General features: G+C 41.1%; 1 protein-coding gene across 2 annotated transcripts; it reads right to left on the reverse strand.

Moving 5' to 3' along the window:
- Nucleotides 1-1,092: 1,092 nt before the first annotated feature.
- On the reverse strand, nt 1,093-23,141 carry TMPRSS2 (transmembrane serine protease 2). Of its 2 annotated transcripts, XM_074814401.1 has the most exons (15): nt 22,996-23,141; nt 16,895-17,052; nt 15,589-15,659; nt 14,539-14,731; nt 14,140-14,223; nt 12,627-12,746; nt 11,178-11,307; nt 9,992-10,102; nt 9,097-9,140; nt 8,227-8,401; nt 6,432-6,607; nt 4,574-4,669; nt 3,585-3,727; nt 2,867-3,019; nt 1,093-2,670 (listed from the first exon to the last, which is right to left on the reverse strand). In XM_074814401.1, exons 3-15 carry the CDS (start codon nt 15,601-15,603, stop codon nt 2,659-2,661), a joined length of 1,452 nt encoding a protein of 483 aa, XP_074670502.1. In that variant the 5' UTR covers nt 15,604-15,659; nt 16,895-17,052; nt 22,996-23,141; the 3' UTR covers nt 1,093-2,658. The 2 variants fall into 2 exon arrangements, with proteins under 2 accessions (XP_074670502.1, XP_074670503.1); XM_074814402.1 differs by lacking the exon at nt 22,996-23,141 and having other exon boundaries at nt 16,895-17,453.

The following is a 23,141-nucleotide window of genomic DNA, read 5'->3' on the forward strand; positions in this document are numbered from 1 at the left end:
GAGTTGTTGTGTTGGGGTTTTTTTTAAATGAAGATGAGGGCTTTCAGCTGTATAACTCACAAAGTGTAGAAACCAGATTATCTAATTAACTTTCCTAGACGAAGCTAACCACACAACCCTAGCAATCCACCACTTCCCTTTGTGTTTTTGCCTTGCTGTGGTCGTTGTCGTTCCTGCCATCACCTGAAAGATGAGTCTGCAAAGTGTCACCACTGTTAAATCCCAGCCCAGTATGTACGGAGGGTGGGCATGAAACAGTTCCAGCCTAGAGGGAAAAGAAAGATCGGTACATCTACAGGATGCCAATGGTTCTGTTTCTCCTTTTTCAGTTCTCTGATTCATAGGGAAAGGCTAAAAGACTCTTTCTTTTGAATGCCTAGAGCATCCTGAAATTTTGGGACTGATGGGCAATTCAGCAGATGGCAGGATTTGGATATCCAAAGGGATTAAACCACCCAGGATGTTAAACATTAGAATGATGTCTCAGCATGTTGATTGCTGCCTTTCTTCTTCCCCTTGCCCAAGGCAAGCAGAACCTTTCTAAAAGCTTTCATTTCACGGAAACCAGTGCAAAATATAATACTGCACCCTGTAGCAAGGGTAATGTGCATTCAGCTAAAAAAAATGTGCTTGTACAGGGTGCCATATAGTAATTTCCAAGATGTTTAGAAGAGAAGCCTTCTCTTCAGGCTAGAAATGACAGGTGTTTGACCCTGATATGAAACTGCAGCAACAGATGGCTGGCATCTGTGGCACAGCATTCACCTCAGTACAGCATACAGCTTTCCTAATCTTGTTTAGTACTACTGCCATTTTTCCACATTTCAGTATACTGTTTTGATACTATTGACTTACAGTGCTGCAGGTCAGAAGCCATAAAAAATCCTGATACCATAACAACTTTATTAATTTCTATTTTGAAAGTACTTTAAACTTGTTGACTATGTCGTGGTATCCCCCAAGGCACACTTTACACTCATGTTCTGTTGAAAACACCGTGTCTCACACCTAGAGAAGAAAGGCAGGTACACATTGCTTCAGGCAACATGAGATTAATAACAAAATGGGGTGCAACTCCCTCAACCCACTGCCTTTAGGCTAAACTTCTTTATTTAATTCAATTTCACAAGTCAGAGTGATTTCATCAGACCCAGCCACTAAAGACATCCAACATTCCTGGACACGCAGCTCTCTTTCTCTGGGTTTGTTCCAGGACGTGAAATACTGGAATGAACACAATCTCTTGGATCACCCTCTTGGGTCGTTTTTCTTTTGCCTTTTCTTTGTTTTGGGTTTTTTTTCTTTGTTGTTGTAGGGTTTTTTGGGTTTTTTAAAAATCAGATTCTCAAAGCATTTCAGACACTGAATCCAGCAACTGCTTCCAAAAAAATCCAAGCAAACAGATATAAACCACTACTAAAGAAAACTACTTGTAACAAAAAAAAATAATAAATTTATTTGGTGCAGTGTTTACATGCAAGATAATTGCACTTCAGTACCAAAAGAGAAGACAAGACTAGTAATTTCATTCAAAAGATTTATCCTTCTTAACAAAAGTGACTTGGTATGGCTTTTTGATCCTCTGTACTATGATTATAAATTATTTTCAAAATCCTAGTTGAGGTGGCACTCTGATATTAATTACATTTTGCTAAAAACATACATGCAGATACATAAAGGAGAGCTCTAAGGAATTAAAAGCCGAATTTAATAAATGAGGTAGTTCAACCGGTTACGCAGAAACGCAGGTTTGTGTTTCTTTGTATGAAACATCCAGCCTCTGTATGTGTGCCTGCAATCAGAGGTCTATCGCTTGCAACACAGCCTTACTGAAAAACTTGGCCCTTTGCCTTTCACAGCAGGGAGAGTTCAAGAGTCAAACTCGATGTGCGCAGCCAGGGACCTCACCATCGGGACACTTAACTCACCGCTTGCTGCTACAGCTCCAGAGCATCCCTCTCTCTCCGTAGCCTACATGGAGAGTGATGGCACATCTTGCCCTTTATGGGTTCAGAGCAGCTTAAGGCAGAACAGCACTTTTAATTACTTGAGACAGTCAGACTGATCTCACTTCAAACAATCTGACTTGGATGACTGCTGTGTCAAGATCCTGAGGATTTTTTAACTACCTGAATATACAGTATTTTTTATCCGTGCCTCTACTGTAGTGCATGAAAACTTCCCTTCATATATACCAAAAAACATTAATTTCTTTTAAAATTGCTAACCAGCAGCTCAGAGATTCAACGTTCACATCACTTAACATTTAATTTAAAACACTATTAAACCGTCTCAGCATCCTGCTATGAAAATCTTAAATTAAATTGTGATTAAAACTGCCATTATAAGCCTGTACCTGATTATCAAGTGAAAGTTACTCAACTAAAGAGAGACATTTCAGCAAGCAATTGACAGAACTACTTTCTGCCAGGCACCACAAGAAGAAGAAAGGTGCTCATTGTGATAATCCTTCACTGATTAAGATCAGTCACTGTAGCCAGCACAGAACCGAGTGTGCAATCCTTCATGTTATTTTTTTAAAAGAAAATTCAAAGAGAAAAAAAAAATCATTTGCAAAGTGAATAAATATCCCAGGCACCCATGGCTTCACTTATTCTTGTTCTCAGAAACATCAATCAGCAAGGACAGACAGCGTTGTCATCTGTTTGCCTGTTTAAAAAACAAAACAGAAAACAAAGGTTCAAGTTCTGCTGACAGGCTGACAGACTATCTTATCAGTTACTTGGATGCTTCTCAACAGAATAGCTTCATTAGCAGACAAGTCAAATTTATTTATTTTTATAAATAAAACCAAGTTTCAGGATTTGGAACATTTAAAATTATTGAACACATGCAAATATTTTACCTGCATATTTTTATAAATCCAATCTGTAAACACAGTCATATTCCCATACACTCCAGGTCTATTGGGGCTAGCACAGCCAGTTCCCCAGCTTGTATCTCCAACCAGCCACCACACCGAGTTTTTGTTCGTTACTAGAGGACCCCCACTGTCACCCTGCACAAAATACAAGCAAGTTATTAGTGACCTGGCCACCAGGAAAGACACAATCCATTTCACTTCAGGAATACAGGTTAAGTTTCAAAAAAAGCTAACCACCATTTCAAGGCAGTCATTAAAACAAAATGCAATGGCAATTACAGTATTAAGTGATGACTGCTTGCAATAAGGATGAAAATTGTTCATCATTGAGCACTGAGATAACCATTATTGACTTTCTTGTTCACAAGCATAATGCTGGGGTATCACCATGATTATGAAGATCATTCCTTCACTTTCAAGTACCAGATAACAAAACATCCTTGAAGCATTAAAAAGGACTGCCTCACACTCTTTGGGTGTTTAGAAGAACTCAGCACTGGCAGCCATTCAGAAGATGAAATAAAAGCTCTCCCCTTTGAAGGGATGCACCACAGAAGCAACTAGAAGCCCAAGCAAAATGTTACTTTTTTTTTTTTTTTTTTTTGCGCATATGATCTGTTTGTAATTAATAGATGATTAAAAAAATCCTACTAGTAAGACCACAAAAATAATCAGATTATTATTAGGAATTAGGAATTACCTGACAGGAATCAATTCCTCCACCTAGATATCCAGCACAGATCATTGTAGGCAAAATCATGCCATTATAGATATAGACAGAATTACACCTAGAACGTTCTATTAAGGGCACCGTAACATAATTCAAGTTATTTGATGTTTTACCTGAAATTGAAACATGCACAAAAACACACATACAAAGACAAAATTAGAACAAGCTTCATATTACGTTGCTATTACAAATCCCAGCAGCTAGCATTGTTCAAGATGAAATAAACTTACTAGAAACATTGGGATGGACACTTAAAATGTATGGTCCATCGCACAGAGGCAACCATGACATTAAAACTCCCTTCCAAGAGGTCAGTGAGTTACCCTCCTTTGCTATCAGTGTACTGTAAAGCAAGAGGACATGACAACTACCTGTCTACTCCAGCCCCAAATCAACTGTGTTATTTACAGGGCTACTAAAAGCACATGAAGTCTGCAAGAGGCAAAGAGGATTCCCCATGGTTTCATGATCCAGCATATTTCCATATTCAGGGTCCAGCTTCCCCAACACTCCCCTCCCTGCCCAGTACCTTCTCATACTGAAAGACACCTTTCCTCCCTTTCCTTTTCACTTCTTACAAATTCACTTGCATCATGCTATTTTAGCTTGAGGTGGTGGAAAGGACAGGCTCCTCCACAGAGGACTAGCTTGGCATACAGCTACCCTCATTACAGGAGAGGTGGCCCTGCTAGCAGGAGCAGGGACTTGTTTCCTGCGTGAATGTTTCTGGCCCCTGGTACTGATTTGAGGCTCCTTTGCAACCTGCTGAATGCAACACATCACAACTTGCTTTGAGATGGAATGCCTAGTGTAAATATTAGGGGCTGTAAAATGGGTGAAAAAATAGTGTATCAACAGATCTGGCTCAAACTGCCCAATTAGCCCATGCAGGAGTTATTCATAGGTTAAAGAGGACTGGTTTATGTAGAAGACCAAAATATTCCAGAGCCACTCTTTACCTCCTTGGTACTCTGCTCCCCACCCAGATATCCAGCACTGCTGATTAGGCTGGAACATCATTCCTGGATTAGGCAGACAAACAGGCCGTACAGTATCTACAAAACAAACACAGTAACATCTGTAATGCCAGATATCCAGGCATAATTCAAAATAAATGCATATGAAGCATCTCAGCATGACCACTGATTTGCTGAAAACAGACTCTACAACTCGAATAGAGTTATAAAGCAGGTAGGTTTACTCCGGCGCCAGGGTGCAAGGGGATTTCTCCACAAATCTTGCACACCCCCAGCACATTTTACCAAAAACTTACAGAGTGTGGATATACATATTCATTGGATTACATAACACAAACATACATATGCATGGGTAAGGCTGGGTTAGTTTGAAAGGCTGATGTCAACAGCTTATGTTGTTATCTTTGCACCTGCACATTCCCTCCTGGTGGTCCTCGGGAATCTTTGGGAGGAAGGCTCACAGTCTTTCTCACCTTGTTTTTTCCCCCGGAGCATGCGCAGATTCTCTTAGCCAATTTCTTGAACAACAAAAATGTTTTTCAGCCGGTTTACTCATCCTATCTTATTTAAGAGAACCAATGAAACTTCTACAATCCGTATATGGCTATCTTTACTCATTACCAAGGCTCAACTAGTTAGAGCACACCTGTTCCTCAAGGACAAAAATATGATATTTTGCTGAACCCTGTAGTTCTTGGTAGATTTTCACAGTAAACTGCTTTGTTTTGATGGACACAGTAGTCCTTGGTAAAATTCCACAGAACAGTCTGGGCAAGCAGGATTCTTAGCAATATTAAAAAATACTATAAGTAATACTGTAACTTGCTAGAAGTAAGTAAATAAGTTGCTAAGCAGTTTTCTATAAGTAAATAAGTCTTAAAACAAGTAATCATTTCTCTGTATCACCACCACTGAAGTACATACACACCATGCATTTTCTCTTTACTTTACCTTCCTTACAGATAGGCAATACTGTGCAATGCAGGCGGCAGCACAAAGCTTACCAGCTCTCCCTTCCCGGAGGGCTACCTAATCTTCACCTCAAAGTGAGGAACAAGCACACTTAATGGTTCTAGCTCAGGCTAACTAGAACAATTAACACCAGCTCTTCTGATCAGTAGAGGACAAAGGAGAAGAAAAACTTAAGACAACTACCTCCCTGCATTCTCTTTGCAAAACCCTGCTGAAAATAATCACAATGCAAGCAGGATTCAATGCCTATATACAAGAAGTGTGAAACACAAACACCTGGTAAACAGACAACCTCCCTGCTCTCAGCAGCAGAAGAGCCCCTCCAGTTTACTTCTAGTAGCTTTAACTGATGCACTGAAATACAACGGACCTATACACAAAAAGCATTTAAAGCTTAAATAATGGTTTGTCCTCTATTTTTTACTGCTTGCTTACAACCTACATCTACTTTTAAGAACTTGTCATGTTGGGTTTTGGGGTTGGTTGGTTGTTTTTTTTTTTTCCCCAGTTGTTATTTGACATAACTTGGTTTAGGATTTTAGTCAGCTGCTCCACTACTATATCCTGAGCCTACACATGTAGAAGTGGCAATACTTAAGCACCGTACAGCATTCTGGCGTAAAAGTACATTATTGAGATAAACCCAAACTCCCTTACTGTGTACTAGATTTAAATAGATCCTACTTAGAAAATCAGAGGGTGTGCCCTCTGTCTCTAGCTCTACCCTGTCTGTCTGTCTCTAAGGTGCCTCTACCCACACTTTGTGTTTTTCCCATAAGAATTTACAAGGATTTCTTGAATTTCAGAGGCTTTAAAATATGTGCTCATTGCCTTTGGATTTTTGCCTTAAGAAGAGCAGAATACATACCAGTAAAACTCAGTGGTGTCTCTAACTTCATAAGGGCAACATCATTGTCTTTAGAATCTGTATCATAATCTGGATGGGAAATTATCTGTTGCACTCTGTATCCATTTCTTAAGAGCATCTCATTCTGATTCAGAATCCCAGCATAAACCCTCCAGCTGTATGGGTCAGAAAATCGTCTACAGAAAAAAGAAATGTTAGAAAGTTTGCTTCTTTGGTAACAAATCAGATTATGATCTTCAAAAAATTGCCTTCAGAGATGTGTGACCAAGAATGCACGTGCATTTGACTACCATTTCTGAAGAACAAGGTAAACAAATTGCAAGACATCTAACTTCGGGAAAGCTTGACTCTAATTTCATAAATATATCCAAAAAATCTTTGAAATGGGTTAAGTATCACTGTCTATCCCCTTAGTCACTCAGCACAACAAATTATAGTCTGAGACTGCAACACTGAAGTCTATTGATTTCCATGGCTGAGCAGTTATTTCTGAGGTCTCATATGTCAGCAGTATCATTCACGTGTAAAAGCACACAGGTTCAGCAGAAGCCAGAATTACTAAAAACATGATTTAATGAAGGAATTTCACTGTCTTGAAAATGCCAGGGTTTTGTTTGGTTGGTTTTAGTTTTTGGTAGCTTTTTTTATAATGTTAAGCATGCTCACTAGATGTAATTTAAGTAGCCTCTTGTGCTCCAGCACAGTTTACAAATGCTCAAAACTCCCCACAAGTGTTAAAACTCCCTCCATGAGAACTGCCAAGGTAGTGGTGCTTGCAAGTCATCCCCCCTCAAAAAAAAAAAAAAAGAAAAAAAAAAAATCAAGACTGAAAACCAGTTTTGTGCCAGCTACAGCTTGGTTGCCATTCCTATAGCTTTTGCATACTACAGAGCTCAAATCAGAAAACAAAGGAAGGATAAGATTGTCACATAAAAATAAAAACTTGCATTCCTTTCTCAAGGTTAAGGACAAAGTTATTTTTCCTTGGCTTAGCCTCTAAACTGTGATCCAGCCAACCAATTGTTAAAATGCTTTTGCTTAGTGGGTTTTCCCTCCAACAGAAGCAGCCACCTTTTAAACATATTCTGCCACTGAGCACAAGGTACCACAACACCCTCAACACTCCTTTGTAGGTTAAAAATGTACAAAGCACCAGCTATTTTTCTTGTTGATGCCTATGTAAAGTGCTCCTTGGATAGGTATAAATCTACATTTAATATTGACTTGGGCTTTATTACCATGTGGCACAAAGATACAGAGAAATAAATGGTGCAGGCATCTTCAAATTGATCAAATCTACAATTGTGCAATATTTGAGGGTTTGGAATTTTTTTCTTTTTTTTTTTTTCTTTTCTTTGTTTTTCCTTACAGTGTAATTCAAGATCTTCATGAAAACATTGTACTGTCTGGCATTAAGTTTGGTGCCTTGAGGTTACCTCTTAAATTGGGTGGGTATCTGTGCCCAACACCACCGCTCAATTTAATTTCCACCTTTAACAAGTAAAGCAAGATTTTCTTCCTCTAGAAAGCAGACAGATGATCTGCAGTCAGCCTCCTCCAGAAAAATTTTTCCCTTAATACTTGAAAACCATACTGCTACATAGACGAAATATTGTACCTAGCACCTGTATTCAAGGCAGGATGAAGGGGAGGAATGGTATTTAATTCAATTTTAAAGCAGATAGTTGGGAGACTTAAGTAAATTTGTGCATTTCAGCCTGAAGCAAGAAACATTGCCATTAGAGGGATGAATGAGTGAGCCGGTTGCTCCAGCACCCACGTGGGTGAGACTCACCCTTCCACGCAGTGTGCCGCCGTCACTATCCATTGGTGGGTGATGATGGAACCCCCGCAGACGTGGATGCCGTGCACGTGGAGGCTGACCTGCCATGGCCACTGCCCTGGCGTTGCCCCACTGCCACCCACGATTCGGTTCATAATATTCATGCTTTTAGTGGACAGGCCGCACTCTAAGGAATCAGTTACACACACAGAGGCATGAGTTAACGAGTGAGCTGGTCTGATAGATGGCTTCTACAGCTCAGGCCTCACTAGGAGAGGGGAGCACAGACCATGTCCAACCTCTGTGCTGCTGGCGTTTGATACGCTGCTGCAGCTCGGGTCCCTGCCCTGGACACCAAGATCCCAAGTCTCCCGTAGCCTAGACCCCCTTCACATTGCAAATGTCAAGATGAGTATTTGGTAGCTGCTGCCCTCAGTTCACCACAAACCATAAACCAGTGGGTCATTACACCTTTGAGTGTGGTATTCAAGCATCTCTGGCGAGCCATGCAGACACATGCCTTTGTGTTGAGCAACAAAACAAACAGCAGCCAGGAGTCACCTCATGAACAGCCATCACAACTGCCCACTCGAAGGCTGCAGACGTCCCACCGTGGCTGTCGGGCGAGGGCTACAGAGCTTCACTGCAGGCAAGTTATTTAAAGGAACCAGTGGCAGCAAAGACAAAAGCAACCAGGGATCCAACATCCTCCTTGTCTCTTCTCCCACCCTGCTCCTTAAACTGTACTGTCTGAGACTTGTGAACCAGAGTTAAATCATCTGCCCGTTAAAAGACGGCAATTATTTATGCAGATTCAAAATGATTTCCCAGCCAGAGCATTTCAAAGCATGAACAAGAAGTTTAAGAAACACGGTCACTTACCTATGCAGCGCAGAGAAACTACATTTCCTGATGCACAGGAATCACTGCAATAGAAATAAAAAAAACAAACAGGATTTTAGGCACACAGTGAAGCAAATGGTGGGTAAAGTTCACCCTCCAGCTACTTCCTACCCTTTCCAGCTATGTGCCCTGCCTTCACCCTCATCTTCCTGCTGAGGGTTCCCTCTTTTCTTCACTCTCTCCCGCTACCCTACCAGCAACCATCTGGCCTCCACCATTTCTTGCATTCACCAAAACGGTCATGTGGAAGACTGCAGTCGCCAGTACAAAAGGTTTGTAAGCCTAGTGAGGAGCAAGATGAAGAAGAGCATGAGAAAAAGTCCAGCTGATTCATGAAGTAGTTGTAGAACCACCTAAACAAACGAGCCACGGGAACTTTGCAGGCACAGCGGTCTACAGGTTTAGAAACTAGACACTTCAGAGTTGTTCAGTGAAAATAAAAATGATACTTTCCACAGTGAAAGATCCATTTTGCATGCTGTGTTTTCATGTGACTGAAAAGAAAAGCTGTACCAGCTGCTGTGAATGTGTTACAGCTGGCAGCTATTGTCACCATACAGAATCTCCTGTTGATGGTCAAAGAGCCTTAGAAAAGTATCTTTGACATGGCAACCTTCTAGACAGCATGGAGGGAACAGGATGGAACATCTTCTCTTTTAAAAAAAGAGCGGAAGAAGGATGGAAAAATGACAGCTGTGTTTTTTAAATAGAAGGGAGAGCAGTTGCTGCAATCAGATTAAAAACAGTCTCTTTCCCTCTAACAATCCCCATCAAAAGATGTATTTGCATTGTGCTACAGGCAGAAGCTACACCTCTTACAACAGCTAAGAAGACCCCTGATAAAAGGAAAGAAGTTTGTATTAAACAAAGATACCTGCTATACAGCTTTTTGTACAAGTCTATATTCCCAGCACTTGTGTTCAGCTTCATGTAACTTTTAAAGCTGACTTCAGTTGCTACTCCTCGACTATAGTAATATGTATCTCTGCAAAACAGAAAGTCCATTATGAAATCCAGTAGTTTCAGTTTTCAAACAAGTAACAATAAACTGTGCCAAGCTAGAGCTTCTGACATGAACAACACTAAAAATATGATTTTTTTTTAAATAAACACAGAACACCAGTAGTGTAGAACAGTGCCAGAAACTCAGATTCTTTAAGCATTTGTCAAGTTCCAATTCCCTTCAAACAGTTACTAGATTAAAATAATATTTTCATCTAATATGCACACATGGTAGGAATCTTCAGCCTCAAGAAACAGGGCAAGATGAAGAGATGCCCTTGCTGGTACATTTACACAGCATAGCAAAGTTCAGGTCCGGTAAGTGGTGACAGCCACGTTTCTGCGGGAAAACAAGAGGGTCAGCAAGTGCTGCTGTTCTGCCAGGCTTTCTACCTGACAACCAGCTCTGTGTAGTTGTTGCTGGGCTGTCTTACTGGAGTTGGAACTACTGAGGTCAGAGACCTGAATTCAGAGCACCACGACACAGCATGGGCACACACAAGTTCTGCCTGCTTGGGCAATAAATTCACTCCATTACTCCATGCACAACAGAAGACAGTATTTGCCTACTGTGTCAAAGAGAGGCAATATCAAGTATTCCAACCACAGAAGAATTCAGGCTATGGCGTTACATGGGGAGAACATGGGCAGCCCTCAGGGCCACAAATGTTTATGGTGATCTTCCACATGAGCTGGTGTTCCTTGTGTCCTCAGAAGATCAACACTTTCCATGTAATACCAGTGATGACAGGTTAAGTCAGACTGGATGTTACTGAGCAATTATAATGATCTGAAGTGAGCTCTGGAAGATGGTTGTAAATGAATGTATTGGATACTCACTGAGTAACTACTGCATGTGTGCCAGACCCTGTTACTTATTGGAGCAACGTTTCATTTTGATTCTGTAACAGCTACTATCATTAAAATCAGACCCACCTGGGTTCACAAGAACTAGATTGCCAATCGCTTTTTATTTCAGATACACGTTCTTAAAAATGGCAAGAGGGAAATTTTAACCTTTCTACGTACATGCAAAGGCCGACAAAGGTTAGACTTACACACTGTAGCCCATGTCTTTACATGCAATCTTCCCATAATCGTCATTCCAGTCATCTTGACAAACAGGATACCAGGATTTGCTGACAGGTGAATAAACTTCCAGGATGAAGTCTGGTCCAAAAAGTCTAACTGCCGGGAAAGGAAGAAGGAAAAAATAAAACAAAACAAGAACAACACATGCTATATTACTGCTCTTTCTCTACTTGAAAGTATTGTTACCCATAATATTTGCTTGTATGTATGAACTGGTGTTAATATAATGCTGCCTTCTACTCAAATTCTGAGTAAATATCAAGTAGACAGAAATATCGCAATGACTTAATTCTTTTGTAAGGCAGTTTAAAAGAATTACCAGTTTAAAAATGCAAGTATACAAGATAGTGTTCATCTTCTCATTTCAGCTTTTATGCTTAAAATTCTCTTTCACGTTCTACCACTGAGAAAGACTGCAATAGGCAATCTTTTCCTTTTATCTATGCAACCATGTATTTCTTAATATATCATATATTGTGTATAAATAAAATAATATATTGTAATATATTTTATATTATATCTTAATACACTAAATTTCTTCAGAGAAGCACTTGTAGAGCAAGAATGTAACCAGGAGCAATTAGCTCTGACATTCCATGCCCAATTATGTATTTATTTGCACAAGAATTTAATATAAAATTGTTCAAGCAAAAGAACAGACTGAACAAGCTTCTCCAAAACCCCGTTACTGAATGAAATGGAGAGGAACAGCTTTAGAGCATATGCCAGTAAATGCTAACCCTGCATGAGGCATGTGCAGAATAAAAGTTCCCAGAGAAAGCATAATAGCACAGCTGGAGATTTCCAGAGTGGCACTGGCACAACACCAGTGTTAGAAACAAGATGCCACACCTTTGGCATGGACAAATTGATGATGTTTCCACCTTCCACCTTCAGCTCTGCACTAAAGCTTCCCTTGGCACCTTTTCAGTTGGTAACACTGATCAGACCAGGCCTTCTTACACAAAGGAGTTATGAAGTAGCTGAAGCACTGGTGGGAGAATGAGGAATGCAAAATATGTGGAAAAAGACAAGCCTGACTGAAGACCACCAGATTTTTGTTATCACCTGAAGTTCAGCTAAGAAGTCAATGGTGACTGTTCATTCCAGAGACGTTGCGTTCAGTTTTGCACAAACTCCACTCAAATAAAAGGCAGTATTTCAAAACCTGATTCAAAGTTTAGCCAGCTCAAACCCATGAGTCAGTCATTTTGTTTCAGCTTTTCAATCAGACTGGAAACAAACTGAATATCTAGATAGAGGCTTCAAAGCACTCAAACATCCTAAACCATTTTAAAGATATGACTTAGGCTAAAACGGTCCTATTGTAACTCGGGCAAGCTTTGGACAAGGCAATTCACTCAAAAACTCTTGCAGTTGGCTGACGATCCCTGCCCTTGACTACTGGCACTCACCACACCGGGTTTCATCCTCCCCGCTGGGGCAGTGGCTCACTCCATCACACCACTGTGAGGGCGGTATGCACACTCCTGAAGATCCACACTCTATTAAGGAGCCCAGACAACGATTCTCCACTGTGGGGAGAGAGTAACACATCTTAGCCTCAGGCAACTACTGCAAATTCTCATTTTAAGGAGTATTCCAACTTTGATAGCGTAAAACATCAGACAGAGCTCTTAAACTCAGAGATGGGAGGAGACCTAGCCTGACACAACAGATGTATTGCTCTGAGCTTTACATGGCTTGTCAGATTAAGTCACTGATGCAACTGATTGGATTTTGTCCACTGCCTCCCCTGAATAAGCAGGCACCATTAAGTTGTCTAAAAGGAGTTAGCTTTACACTGACAAAGCATAACACTTATAAACAGAAAAGGAGGAAGAAAGCACTTACTCCAATTACATCCTTTTGCTTTCGCTGCCATTTAAAACAAGATTACATTCACCCTGTATAAATCAAAGTAAGTAAAAAAAACCCCTAAGAACACATAGTGTCATCCTAATAGTTTTAAATGAACTTCCTTCTCTCTTCCTTTCTTTTCCTGCAAAGAACAGAAAGGAGAGGCTCCTAAAAACATAGCAAATTGGTTTTTAGTTTCCTCTGAAAAATGGCTTCCATTGAAAGGGAAATTAAGATAGCACAAGACAAACTTCATCTAAACCAAACAGAATTGCTCTAGTCCAGCTTCAGAGTTCAATCACCCCAGTTGGGGATGACTTCCAAGACAAATGTATTATTTGTGGTATGGCTTACAGTGGTGAGACAGGCTAGGCTCACACAACATTAACACAATTTCAAAGCAAAAGCCTCACAGAAACAAATAAATGGACATGAAGTACTTCTGCTCCAAGAGAGATTCCATTTTACCAAAATAAAATATACCTTGACTGTTTACACTCTTGCAATTAAGGTATACAAATTTACTTCAATCTCCTTCCTTCACTTGAAATTAAGTGAAGTTCAATTTGGAACAGAGTTCCATTTCAGAAAGGATGCACAGCAGTGACTTCCCTAATGAAATGCACCACAGCATGTGTTGGCCACTCACAGTCATGTGCCAGTGCAAAAACCCTTGCAAGAGGTCAAACTACTCATTACTAATAGCTACGGTGCTGTACAGTTGTACTGCACCAGCTTTTGCCAGACAGATTGGAGCTTTCCAGAGGAGACACCTGAATAAGCCACTCCAGAAGAGTCAAAAAGCTGATGACATCACTTAATGTCAAAAACATATTTACTTGATGAAGGGAAAGTGACAGCAGCATTGCTCATGAAAAAGAAAGAAAAAACCACAAATCCACAAACAAAACTGAGCCATTAGGAAGCAGTATTAGTTCATCTCTCAGGAGATAGGTAACAAAGACTTTCCTGTCCTTAATTCAGCATAAAATGGAAGAGAAGAATGTATATTTCTAACTTTAAAAGTTTAATACATCTTTTCTTTCAGAAACAAACAAAAAATCTTACCAAAATACCAGATGAAGAAAGCAGCAATTGCACAACAAATTACTAGTAAAATGGACAATATAATGACTATGATTTTCTTTACACCTGAAATGAAAGCAAGGAGAAAAAGAGAAATTAGCTTCCAAATAAGGAAGTTTCCAGCCACAGGCACTATTTATTTCCTTGACATTAAAAGCAGGCATCTTTTGCCAGATAGACCTTTCTCCATTCCACCACCCTTCCTCCAAATCACCCAGGTTCCTGTCCAGTTACAGCGGCATCCCAGCCAGCTATTACTTCTTCACCCATGGGGAGGTGGCTCCTTCAATACAGAAGATGGAAGGGAAGATCCTTTTTATCTGTTATCTTACTTTGGAAGACCTTAGGTCTAAAAGTGGAAGAAATCCCGACAGAACTTACTTGATGCACATGTTCTCTCAGATGAATGTGCTACTGGCCTACTTGACTGATAGGTAGCAACTCTTGGGACATAGCTTGGCACTGATGGAGCATTTGTTGAGAAGTACTGTGGATATGGGTTAGCACCTGGCTGCCTAGCAGAATAGATGTTTTCTGGCTGAAAGCCATGATTTTCATAGTATGGCGGCGGACCCTAAATGATAATGTTGAGGGAAAGGAAACAGGAGAAAGTAAAAAACAAGAGGCAAGACTGCAATTAGGACAAAGTAAGTTTCAGATACCATTTACATTCAGAACCCTATTAAGTAATTCTGACAATGCAGAAATACACCATGCATGTATAAACATACTAGTGACTCCAATTTACACAGAGAAAGAGATTTACAGTACATGCCTAACAGCTCACACTTTGAATAATAAAAATAACAGAGTGAGCCTGGAAGGCATATGAAGAGATCAGTTTCCTGATCCAAAGTAACTCAACCTAAGAAGGATTCTTGAGCCCAGCCCTCCAGCTGGCCACACAAACCATTGCACTGGAACATCTGACAGGGTAGAAATAAGCAGCGAGGACAGTTTTAGGCAGTACCACCATGGAAAGAAACACTGACAAGTAACAGCCTTTGTGTGTGCAGTTGTCCAGGTGTAGGATAAATGCTTACTGCCCCATTTTGTCCTATGACACTGACTATACCTCAGCAATTTCTGAAATGCACTGGCCTACAACAGGTTGTGGAACATTTATCCTAGAAGAGCTTTAAGAACTAGTTAGAAGCCATTCCAATCTATCCCCCCAAAATAAGCTTTAAAAGCATAAATCTCTCCCAGGAGTATCTGAGCACTTGAAATGCTAGTTAATTCAAGACTCTTACACCTGACTCACAGTATATCTTTCCTTTTTTGCAGAAAAGAAAACACAAAAAATACTCCAAAATTTAAAAGACTTGTTAACCAGGACATCACTCAATAGGCTGTTACTTGTAAAGAAACAAAATGTCATTAAAAAAAAAAAAAAATGAGAGGAGTATTCTGAATATCTTGATTACTTACTACAGTAGAGGTCATCTTTCCTTTGTCAGCAGTAGCAAAACAATTCAAGTGTTCGGAGGGAAAGCATGAACCTGTATTAAAAAAACAAACAAAGAAACAAATCACCAAACAGAAAACAATCACAACCAGAACCTGTGTCCACCTTTCTTTTCACTTTTTCCTTTGGAAAAATGCCAAATCGGGGAGGGCAGGGGGGGAATACGGAAGTATTTCAAGAGAGGGTACAAATTAAGGTGCAGCATGAAATCGGATCTCAATAGCCTCTCAACACAACTTTGAGGATTATACAGTGGCAACTATTCATTAACACGAGCGCCACACAAACCAAGAAGATTAAGTTAGTGCTCACTCTCGCTAACAGAATGAGAGTTAAAGAATATCCTGGCAACAACCCACATGGTGTCAGTACCAAGTTCAGGTCCTCCTGCCTCTCTCAACACTTACTCATGTATCGCTCTTTAGTTTATGACACAGAAACGAGAACATGAACAAAGCATCAGGAAATACAAATTCAACTAACTCATTTGATAACACCACAGCCAGCAGCCCCACAAGCCACATCTTCTCCACTCTTGTGTGTTGCAAACAGCTGTTTTCTTGGTTATGTGTTGCAGCCACCCCAACAAAAACAGGGAGAGAAGCACAGCAGGGAAATGATACGCCACAATAACATGAAAGTTTTTTAAAGAGTAAAAGAGGAGCTACATCCAATGTTTGAAGCATATAGCAGTTTATTTTAAAGTTAAACATTAACATTAAGTAAAACCACAGATTAACAAAGACACAAGAAACACAAAATGTGTGTTACTACAGTTCTAACATAGGCAGTTATACACCCCCATAAGCAATCATTTTAATAAATAATTTAACCTATTGAGTCCTCTCATAATGTTACTCTACATGAAAAAAAAGCCTAGGAAGTGCCTCAGTCACGCACTGAGAAATACCTTTCTCCAGCTTGCAGGGCAGGACCCTGCACACAGGCACACTGCCATGACCCCTGTTGAAAGCCAGGACTACAAAGAGCAGTTGCATTAAGACACAGCATAATTCAGCCCAATGTATAAGGTTATGTTTTAGAACCTATACCAAGGTGTCATCTCACCCAAAACTGAACTGTAAATGTCTTTGAAGCAGATTTCAACAGCAGCTTGGCACCTCAAGCATGCCAATATTTTGTGACAGTTTAGGAAAGCTGGTTCTGGTATTTGCTTATTAGCACTAGCAAAAAAAGTAAGTAATAATGCACTGTTGAACACTTATTTGCATGGTAGACAAGTGAAAAACAAGTCTTACTCCTACTTACACTAAGTCCATCAGATTGGTGACTAAGGCTTCAGGACTTCTGCTTTATGTCGCATCCATTCTTAGCCAGCTCTTCACAGCAGAGTCAGGAGGTGTAGCTCTGCCCAGCCTTAGAGGACAAGTAACAAGTTGCAGGAAGGTATTTTTGTTCCTTGTTCTCTGAATAGGAGAGGGGAATAAATAGGATTAGGAAGTTTAGTGATAGCAGGCAGAAAAATACGAGGTGGTGAGGCTGAGGCAAGCCAACAGAAAAGATCAAAGAAAAACCCAAATATTTTTTACATTACTGTTTGAAAGGCTTTGCAAATTGACAGATGACAGTCTTCCTTATTCTTTTGGGGTTTTTTTTAGGTTTGTGTTTTTTTTAAATGAACTGAGGGAAAAAATATCTCTGCTGCTTAACAGGCTTTCAACCATCGCTCCCAATTTAGTTCCCAAATCCAGCTTCTGATTAATAACAGTCTTCTGTTAACATACCACAAAACACAGGGATGTGATAGGTACATACATACAGATTCCCACAGTATTGCACATACACATTTGCCAGCATATTAAAAACAGATTAAACCAAAACCACTGGGCTCCCATTAGTTTGCAAATGTTTAGGGCAAAAATCAATATGTAGCATCCAATAATGATATAATCTAGTTTTCTTAAACATGCATCAGTGACACACTTCAAAATGTTTTACAAATACATCAAGGGTACTGCAACAACTTCACAGATAAGGAAGCTGGGTCATGGAGAAACAAACTGACTTGTCAAACACTCTCCATCCCAACAACTATAGAGCTAGAAGAGACTGGTCCATCTTATCTCAGTCTAATACTTTGGCCTCTAACTTACCTCACACATCAGACAAATTTAACTAGATCCCTCCTGAAAGTATCATAAACCCACTCTGGTGCAGAAGAGTTTAGTGGGAACGCACAACTACCCTTCCCTCCCACTGCCAGTCATTCCTCCTGATGTCTGCGGAACTATAACAGCACTTTAATGGGTACATCTGAAGAAACAAACCTCAAGAGTCCTTTAAACTGAGCTGGTGGCGTTAAAGAGTACAGAGATCCCCAGACAAGGAAACACAGGAAGCTTACCCCGCAGCAGGCTTGAAGGTGTAAGAGACAGGGTCCAGAGAGCCTTGCAGGTCGGCTTGCTAACACCTTCTAGCTTTGGACAAAGTATACCCAAATAATGAAGGGGACCCATCACTCATACGCAGTCAAGCCCTTGAATTTCAGATCCTAAGTTTACTCCAGTATGGATGGAGCAGAACCAGCATTTGTACCTCCAGCAACACAAAAGGTCCAAAATTGAGTGTGCTGTTGTTTCATAACTCTAAAAGTAAAGAAATAACTCTACTGTTTCTAATGACAGTCAATAATAAGAGTATAAAATGCACAGCCATCACTGAAATAGTATACTGATGAATACAGTGAAATGTACTGCCTCACAGCTTGCAGCTATTATGTGAAATATCTTAGCTTCTTCTCACATATGCCTTAGGTAGGAGTGTTATAATTAAAGTTCTGTCGTGGGTCATTAAGATTTAAAAAATACATTTTTTTTCCAATAAAAGTTGTCAGAATAAAAAACAAAACCAAACAACTAAAAAATTTGAAAATATTAGATTAATTCAAACCAAATTTAATCTAATAGTGTTTTTTTAGTTTTTCTATGGATTTTTGCAAATCAATTCTTTAAGCAAAAGTTGCAGTAGAGTTGGTCTGTACCTCATTTCATAACATACTATTTAACTGAATATAGACTTCCTAGACTACTAGTCCTCCAGAGGCTTGTCCTCCTCCCTACCACAGTGATAGCCACTCTGTCCCCTGGACAGGAAAAGCAGCAAGCACAGAGTCACGCTGCTCAGCTGTAAGTGGTCCTCACCACCACACCCTCACCTTGCTACTGCAGGGCGAAGGTGAGCCTCCACTTTTGCCTCCTTACAGCGCATCAGGTCGTAACTCCTTTATACTGCACATGTCTTTCGCTAGCCAGAAGCCAACATCCCAAAAAGACAACTGAAAGAACGAAAGGCAAAAAACCCCTAAAGATTTAATCACAATTTTGGTAATGAAACCAACTTGCTGACTTTTACCCTAGTTCTCCATGCAAGAAATAATAATGGTACTTCCTTAGTACACACCATGTCGTAATTGTTAATTAAGAGCAGTACCATACTTTGGAGGCGTAGATCTCCACAAGTACTGCAGGCTATATTAGTTTCCACAAGCTTTTATATACAGATCACTGTATGTTGTTTCCTTGCCCAGACACCTAAGTCAATAGCTTGGAATAATTACCTTCAGATACCCTAATATAACACTGTGAATTCAACTTAGTCAGTGTAGCCAGAGTTACATTGGTAACAGTGTATTTCCTGCATTTGCATATTAGTTCAATACATATTTTGTGCTATTTCCCGAAATAGAAACATCATTAGCTGTTTGCTAAGCTCTATGATAGGTATCAACAAGTGAAAAAACAACAAGCACAAAAAACCAAACTAGTTCTTCACAGTCAGACCTACATAAAAGCAACCACACGCAAACAAGGAGGAAGAAGACAGAACGGTTAACAGTCAAATGCGTGAAGTCAAGTTCATCTTCTAAAAGGCAGAAGCGTAAAAGGATCCAAACACTACCTGAACGCTGACTAACACAGTGTCACATACAAAAGCAGTTCCCTTTATCTGGATAAAGAAATACAGCACATGCAAATGAACAAACTGGCAAAGGAGATAGCAAAGGAATAATTCCAGTGCAAAGCTCAACCTTAAAAAAAGGGCAAGCCAACAAATTATGGCTTTTGTTGATGATACTAGAAAGGAAATATGATTTCATTTTTTTTTATTCCCCACCATTTTATGACTCCTAGAAGTTTCAGTAGCATAACCTTAATCACAATATAACCAAAGTGGGTGGGAAAGGGAGGAGTGGCAATAAAAAAGAAAAAAAAAGAAGCAAAGAGGTCATTCCAGATTCATTTACATGATCTTTTCACACACTGGGAAATTCCTGCCTCTGCTACCTGGACAAGAGAAAAGAAACATGGTCAAGATTCCGGTTCAACGAGCAGCACTAAAAATTATCATGACTTGCAAATGAAGTATAGAAAGGTTAAAAAAAAATCCAGTTATGTATGAAAAAGGAAGTAACTTAATAAGAATTTTCTTCTAATTTTACCCCCAATATTTTCTTGATACTTCTTCAGGAAGTAGTACTGAATAGTTTTATTGTAATGATTAAAAAAAGTTAATGTCATTTACTCCACAGGGTAAAATTTATCCTCTGGAAGGGGTCAAAGACAAATCAACAAGCAACTGAATGCCTCAAAGTCATCAAAATCAGGTTTTTCCAATGTCCCGGCCTTTCAGCTAACCTTCTCAACAGAGGTAAGGTCTAGTCAGCATGCCTATGCAGTAACATGACACATCTTGCAGAGAACCATACAAGACTATGTAAATATTTATACAAAAGGTTACCACAAATAGAGCCTCAGCATTCTTAGATTTCCTAAGAAATAGCTTTGAAGCTATTCTAGATTAGCTCCTAAAATCAACCTGATCAACAGGTGTCAACAACCAGTTCCTCTTTATTTGAGCTGTTGGTAGTACTTATCAAGTCCACAACAGTATTCCCAAGGTCAGCAAACCAAGATTAATACTACCTCCACATGCAAAAACAGGCCTTGAAAATCTCTGAGCGTAGCAGTCTCATTTTAAACAATTATAGGATGCTATATTCATACTATGAATAATCATTTGTCTTCTCAGAAAACAGATGTTACCAAGAAACTCAACCTATCTCAAGTACATCACGCGTCTTTGTTAGGAACGGTGGGGTGGGAAAGGAGGTTGAAAGCTGTTGCCTAGCTGAGTGGATCATGAATGGCAAAAGACCCTACAAAAAGAGTCATTTCTGAAATAGAAAGGACAAAGAGCCCAAAAGAACCAGATTCGCTGGCACAGTAGGAGATGGACATATTGGTCAGGCAACAGCTGCAGAGGCAGCCATTGCCCACAGCACCTGCCACCTCATGCACAGATCTCCATGTTGCCAGAGGATGCAGCAACAGCCAGCCTGGAATTCGGATTCTTTCTTCCCCTACACTACATCGCCGGTTCTGCCTCTGCCCTCCTCCTTTCACAGCAGAAGCAAAAAACCTCATCTTCTGGCAATAAAATTCAAGCCTCTGTCTATGGCACTGAAAGTCTCTCAAGAATACCTGTTTACCATATTTGAGTTGCAAATGAATATTGTATGAATCTGGTACTAGTAGGTACCCACTCCGCAGAAAAATAAAAACTAGCAGTTTTAACAAATCAGACCTATTTAGGTATTTGTCCAGGCCAGCTGTTTTCAGCCCGTGAACTACAGATCCTGAGGAGCTGCAAACCACTTCCAAAGGGTCTATGAAAGATAAAAAAGAAAAGCAAGCCTGCTGGCAGGAGGTTTGAATTCACTCCACGGGGAGGGTTGTATTGTCAGAGACAGGTTTAGGGATCCACCCATCAAAGACATGGCAGAAGTACTGATGTAGTAGCGAGGACACAGCTGAGCTACTGGAACTACTCTGTGTGGATCGACCCTTGACTAACACGGGAGGAGGAGCCCGTATCTCCAGGAGCAGCAACTCTAAGAGAAATATTTTGACCAGAAACCTAGAATACTGTTTCACTTTGTTTATCCATCAACATCCAGGAACATAGTTTCAACTTATTTCCATTTTCAGGTCAGACTACCTTGACAGATCTGCTCTAGGCTGGCTTTCCTATGTACCATTATAATTTTTAACAGTTTAAGAATGAAAGGAAAAAGGAAAAAAAGCATGTCAAGTCCTACTTTGACATCAAATTTTATCATAGTCCACCTGTCTTTTGGCTTTACATTTACGTTGATACCCGTGGGTAATAGCCACAACTGCAATCATTTCCCAGTTTCATTAATCTATGCCACACACAACGTCCATCTGTTCCCCCATCGAACACTGCCTTAGTCGATGCAAATCATCCTTCAGAGGTGAAGCTGCTTCCTTTGGCTCTTTCTTAAGCACTAAAGGCATTAGTGTCACTTTACTTGGGGCAAACAGGGATACTTAGGACAAAGGCACAATGTGGGAATGGTCTTTTAATTTCACTGACAGCCACCTACCCACTCAGAAATCTGAGGTGAAATTCAAGGTCCAGGTGAGCTATGAGCATCAGTAAAGCCACCTGAGGGGCAATACAGAGTGGGGTTGATTAGAGCGTTCAAAGCGGTGGCCCAGAAGTTTCAGTGATACGGCTCCTGTGGGAAAGCACTCGATCAACGAAGTTACTCTTCCAAAACTACTTAAATTGACAACTGTAACCAGAAATTCGCGCTTTTTCATTAAACCAAAGCAGCGGTGACATTATGACACAACGAAGTGGCCCCAGAACTACATGCTGTTCTGGTTTATTCTCCGTCTGAGCGACTACTCGCTCCGTGACCTTGAGAAAGCCGCCGGATCCCTCAGCGTCTGCCTCCCTTCATCACATCGGCAAGAAAGGGACAAACCTCCACCTCGAGAAGTCCGTGGATGGGTCAGCGCGGGCGTGCGCAGAGCACTCCGCGCCTCTTCTCCTGCACCTCCTCGGATCGCCCTACTCCCTTCTCAACCCCATTCACGTCTCCTGGGGTAGTTTATCTCCCGCCTTGCCTTACGCACCGCTCCGCGGGGAAGCTCAACTTCTCCGTGCTGCACCGACCAGCAGAGAAACCGGCTGCGGGAAGGGAGAAACGGGCTAAAGCAGAGGGAAACACCGCTGGAAGGGGCGAGTTTACGCGCTCCCTCGATTTTATCAGCCACCGCCACTGCCCCCAGCCCCGGGGAGCGCCCGCGGGGCCCCGGCCCCCCCACCCCCGCGGGACGGGGATTTTCAGATGCCTCCGGGATCCCATCGCACCCCACCCCCCCCCCAAAAAACAAAGCCGAAGTTCCTTAATTAAAAGCCAAACCCCGCAAGGCGCAACTCGGAACGGCCGCGATGGGGCCCCCAGGGGCGGCGGCTCCGTCGCGGGGCGCAGAGGCCGCGGCCGGGCCGGGCCGGGCGGCGGGGAGCACCGCGCTTACCTGGGGCGGCCCCCACCGGAGCCGAGCCGGGACGGGACGCGGCGCACCGAGCCAGGAGCGGCCGGGGAGGAGTTACCGGGCGGGGGGAGCGGCGGGGAGGGGGCAGGTGCCGCCGCCGCCAGGTGGATGCGTCGCCCGGCCCCTTC

The sequence above is a fragment of the Strix aluco genome, chromosome 2 (assembly GCF_031877795.1).
Source record: "Strix aluco isolate bStrAlu1 chromosome 2, bStrAlu1.hap1, whole genome shotgun sequence".
In the NCBI taxonomy this organism is placed as follows: Eukaryota; Metazoa; Chordata; class Aves; order Strigiformes; family Strigidae; genus Strix; species Strix aluco.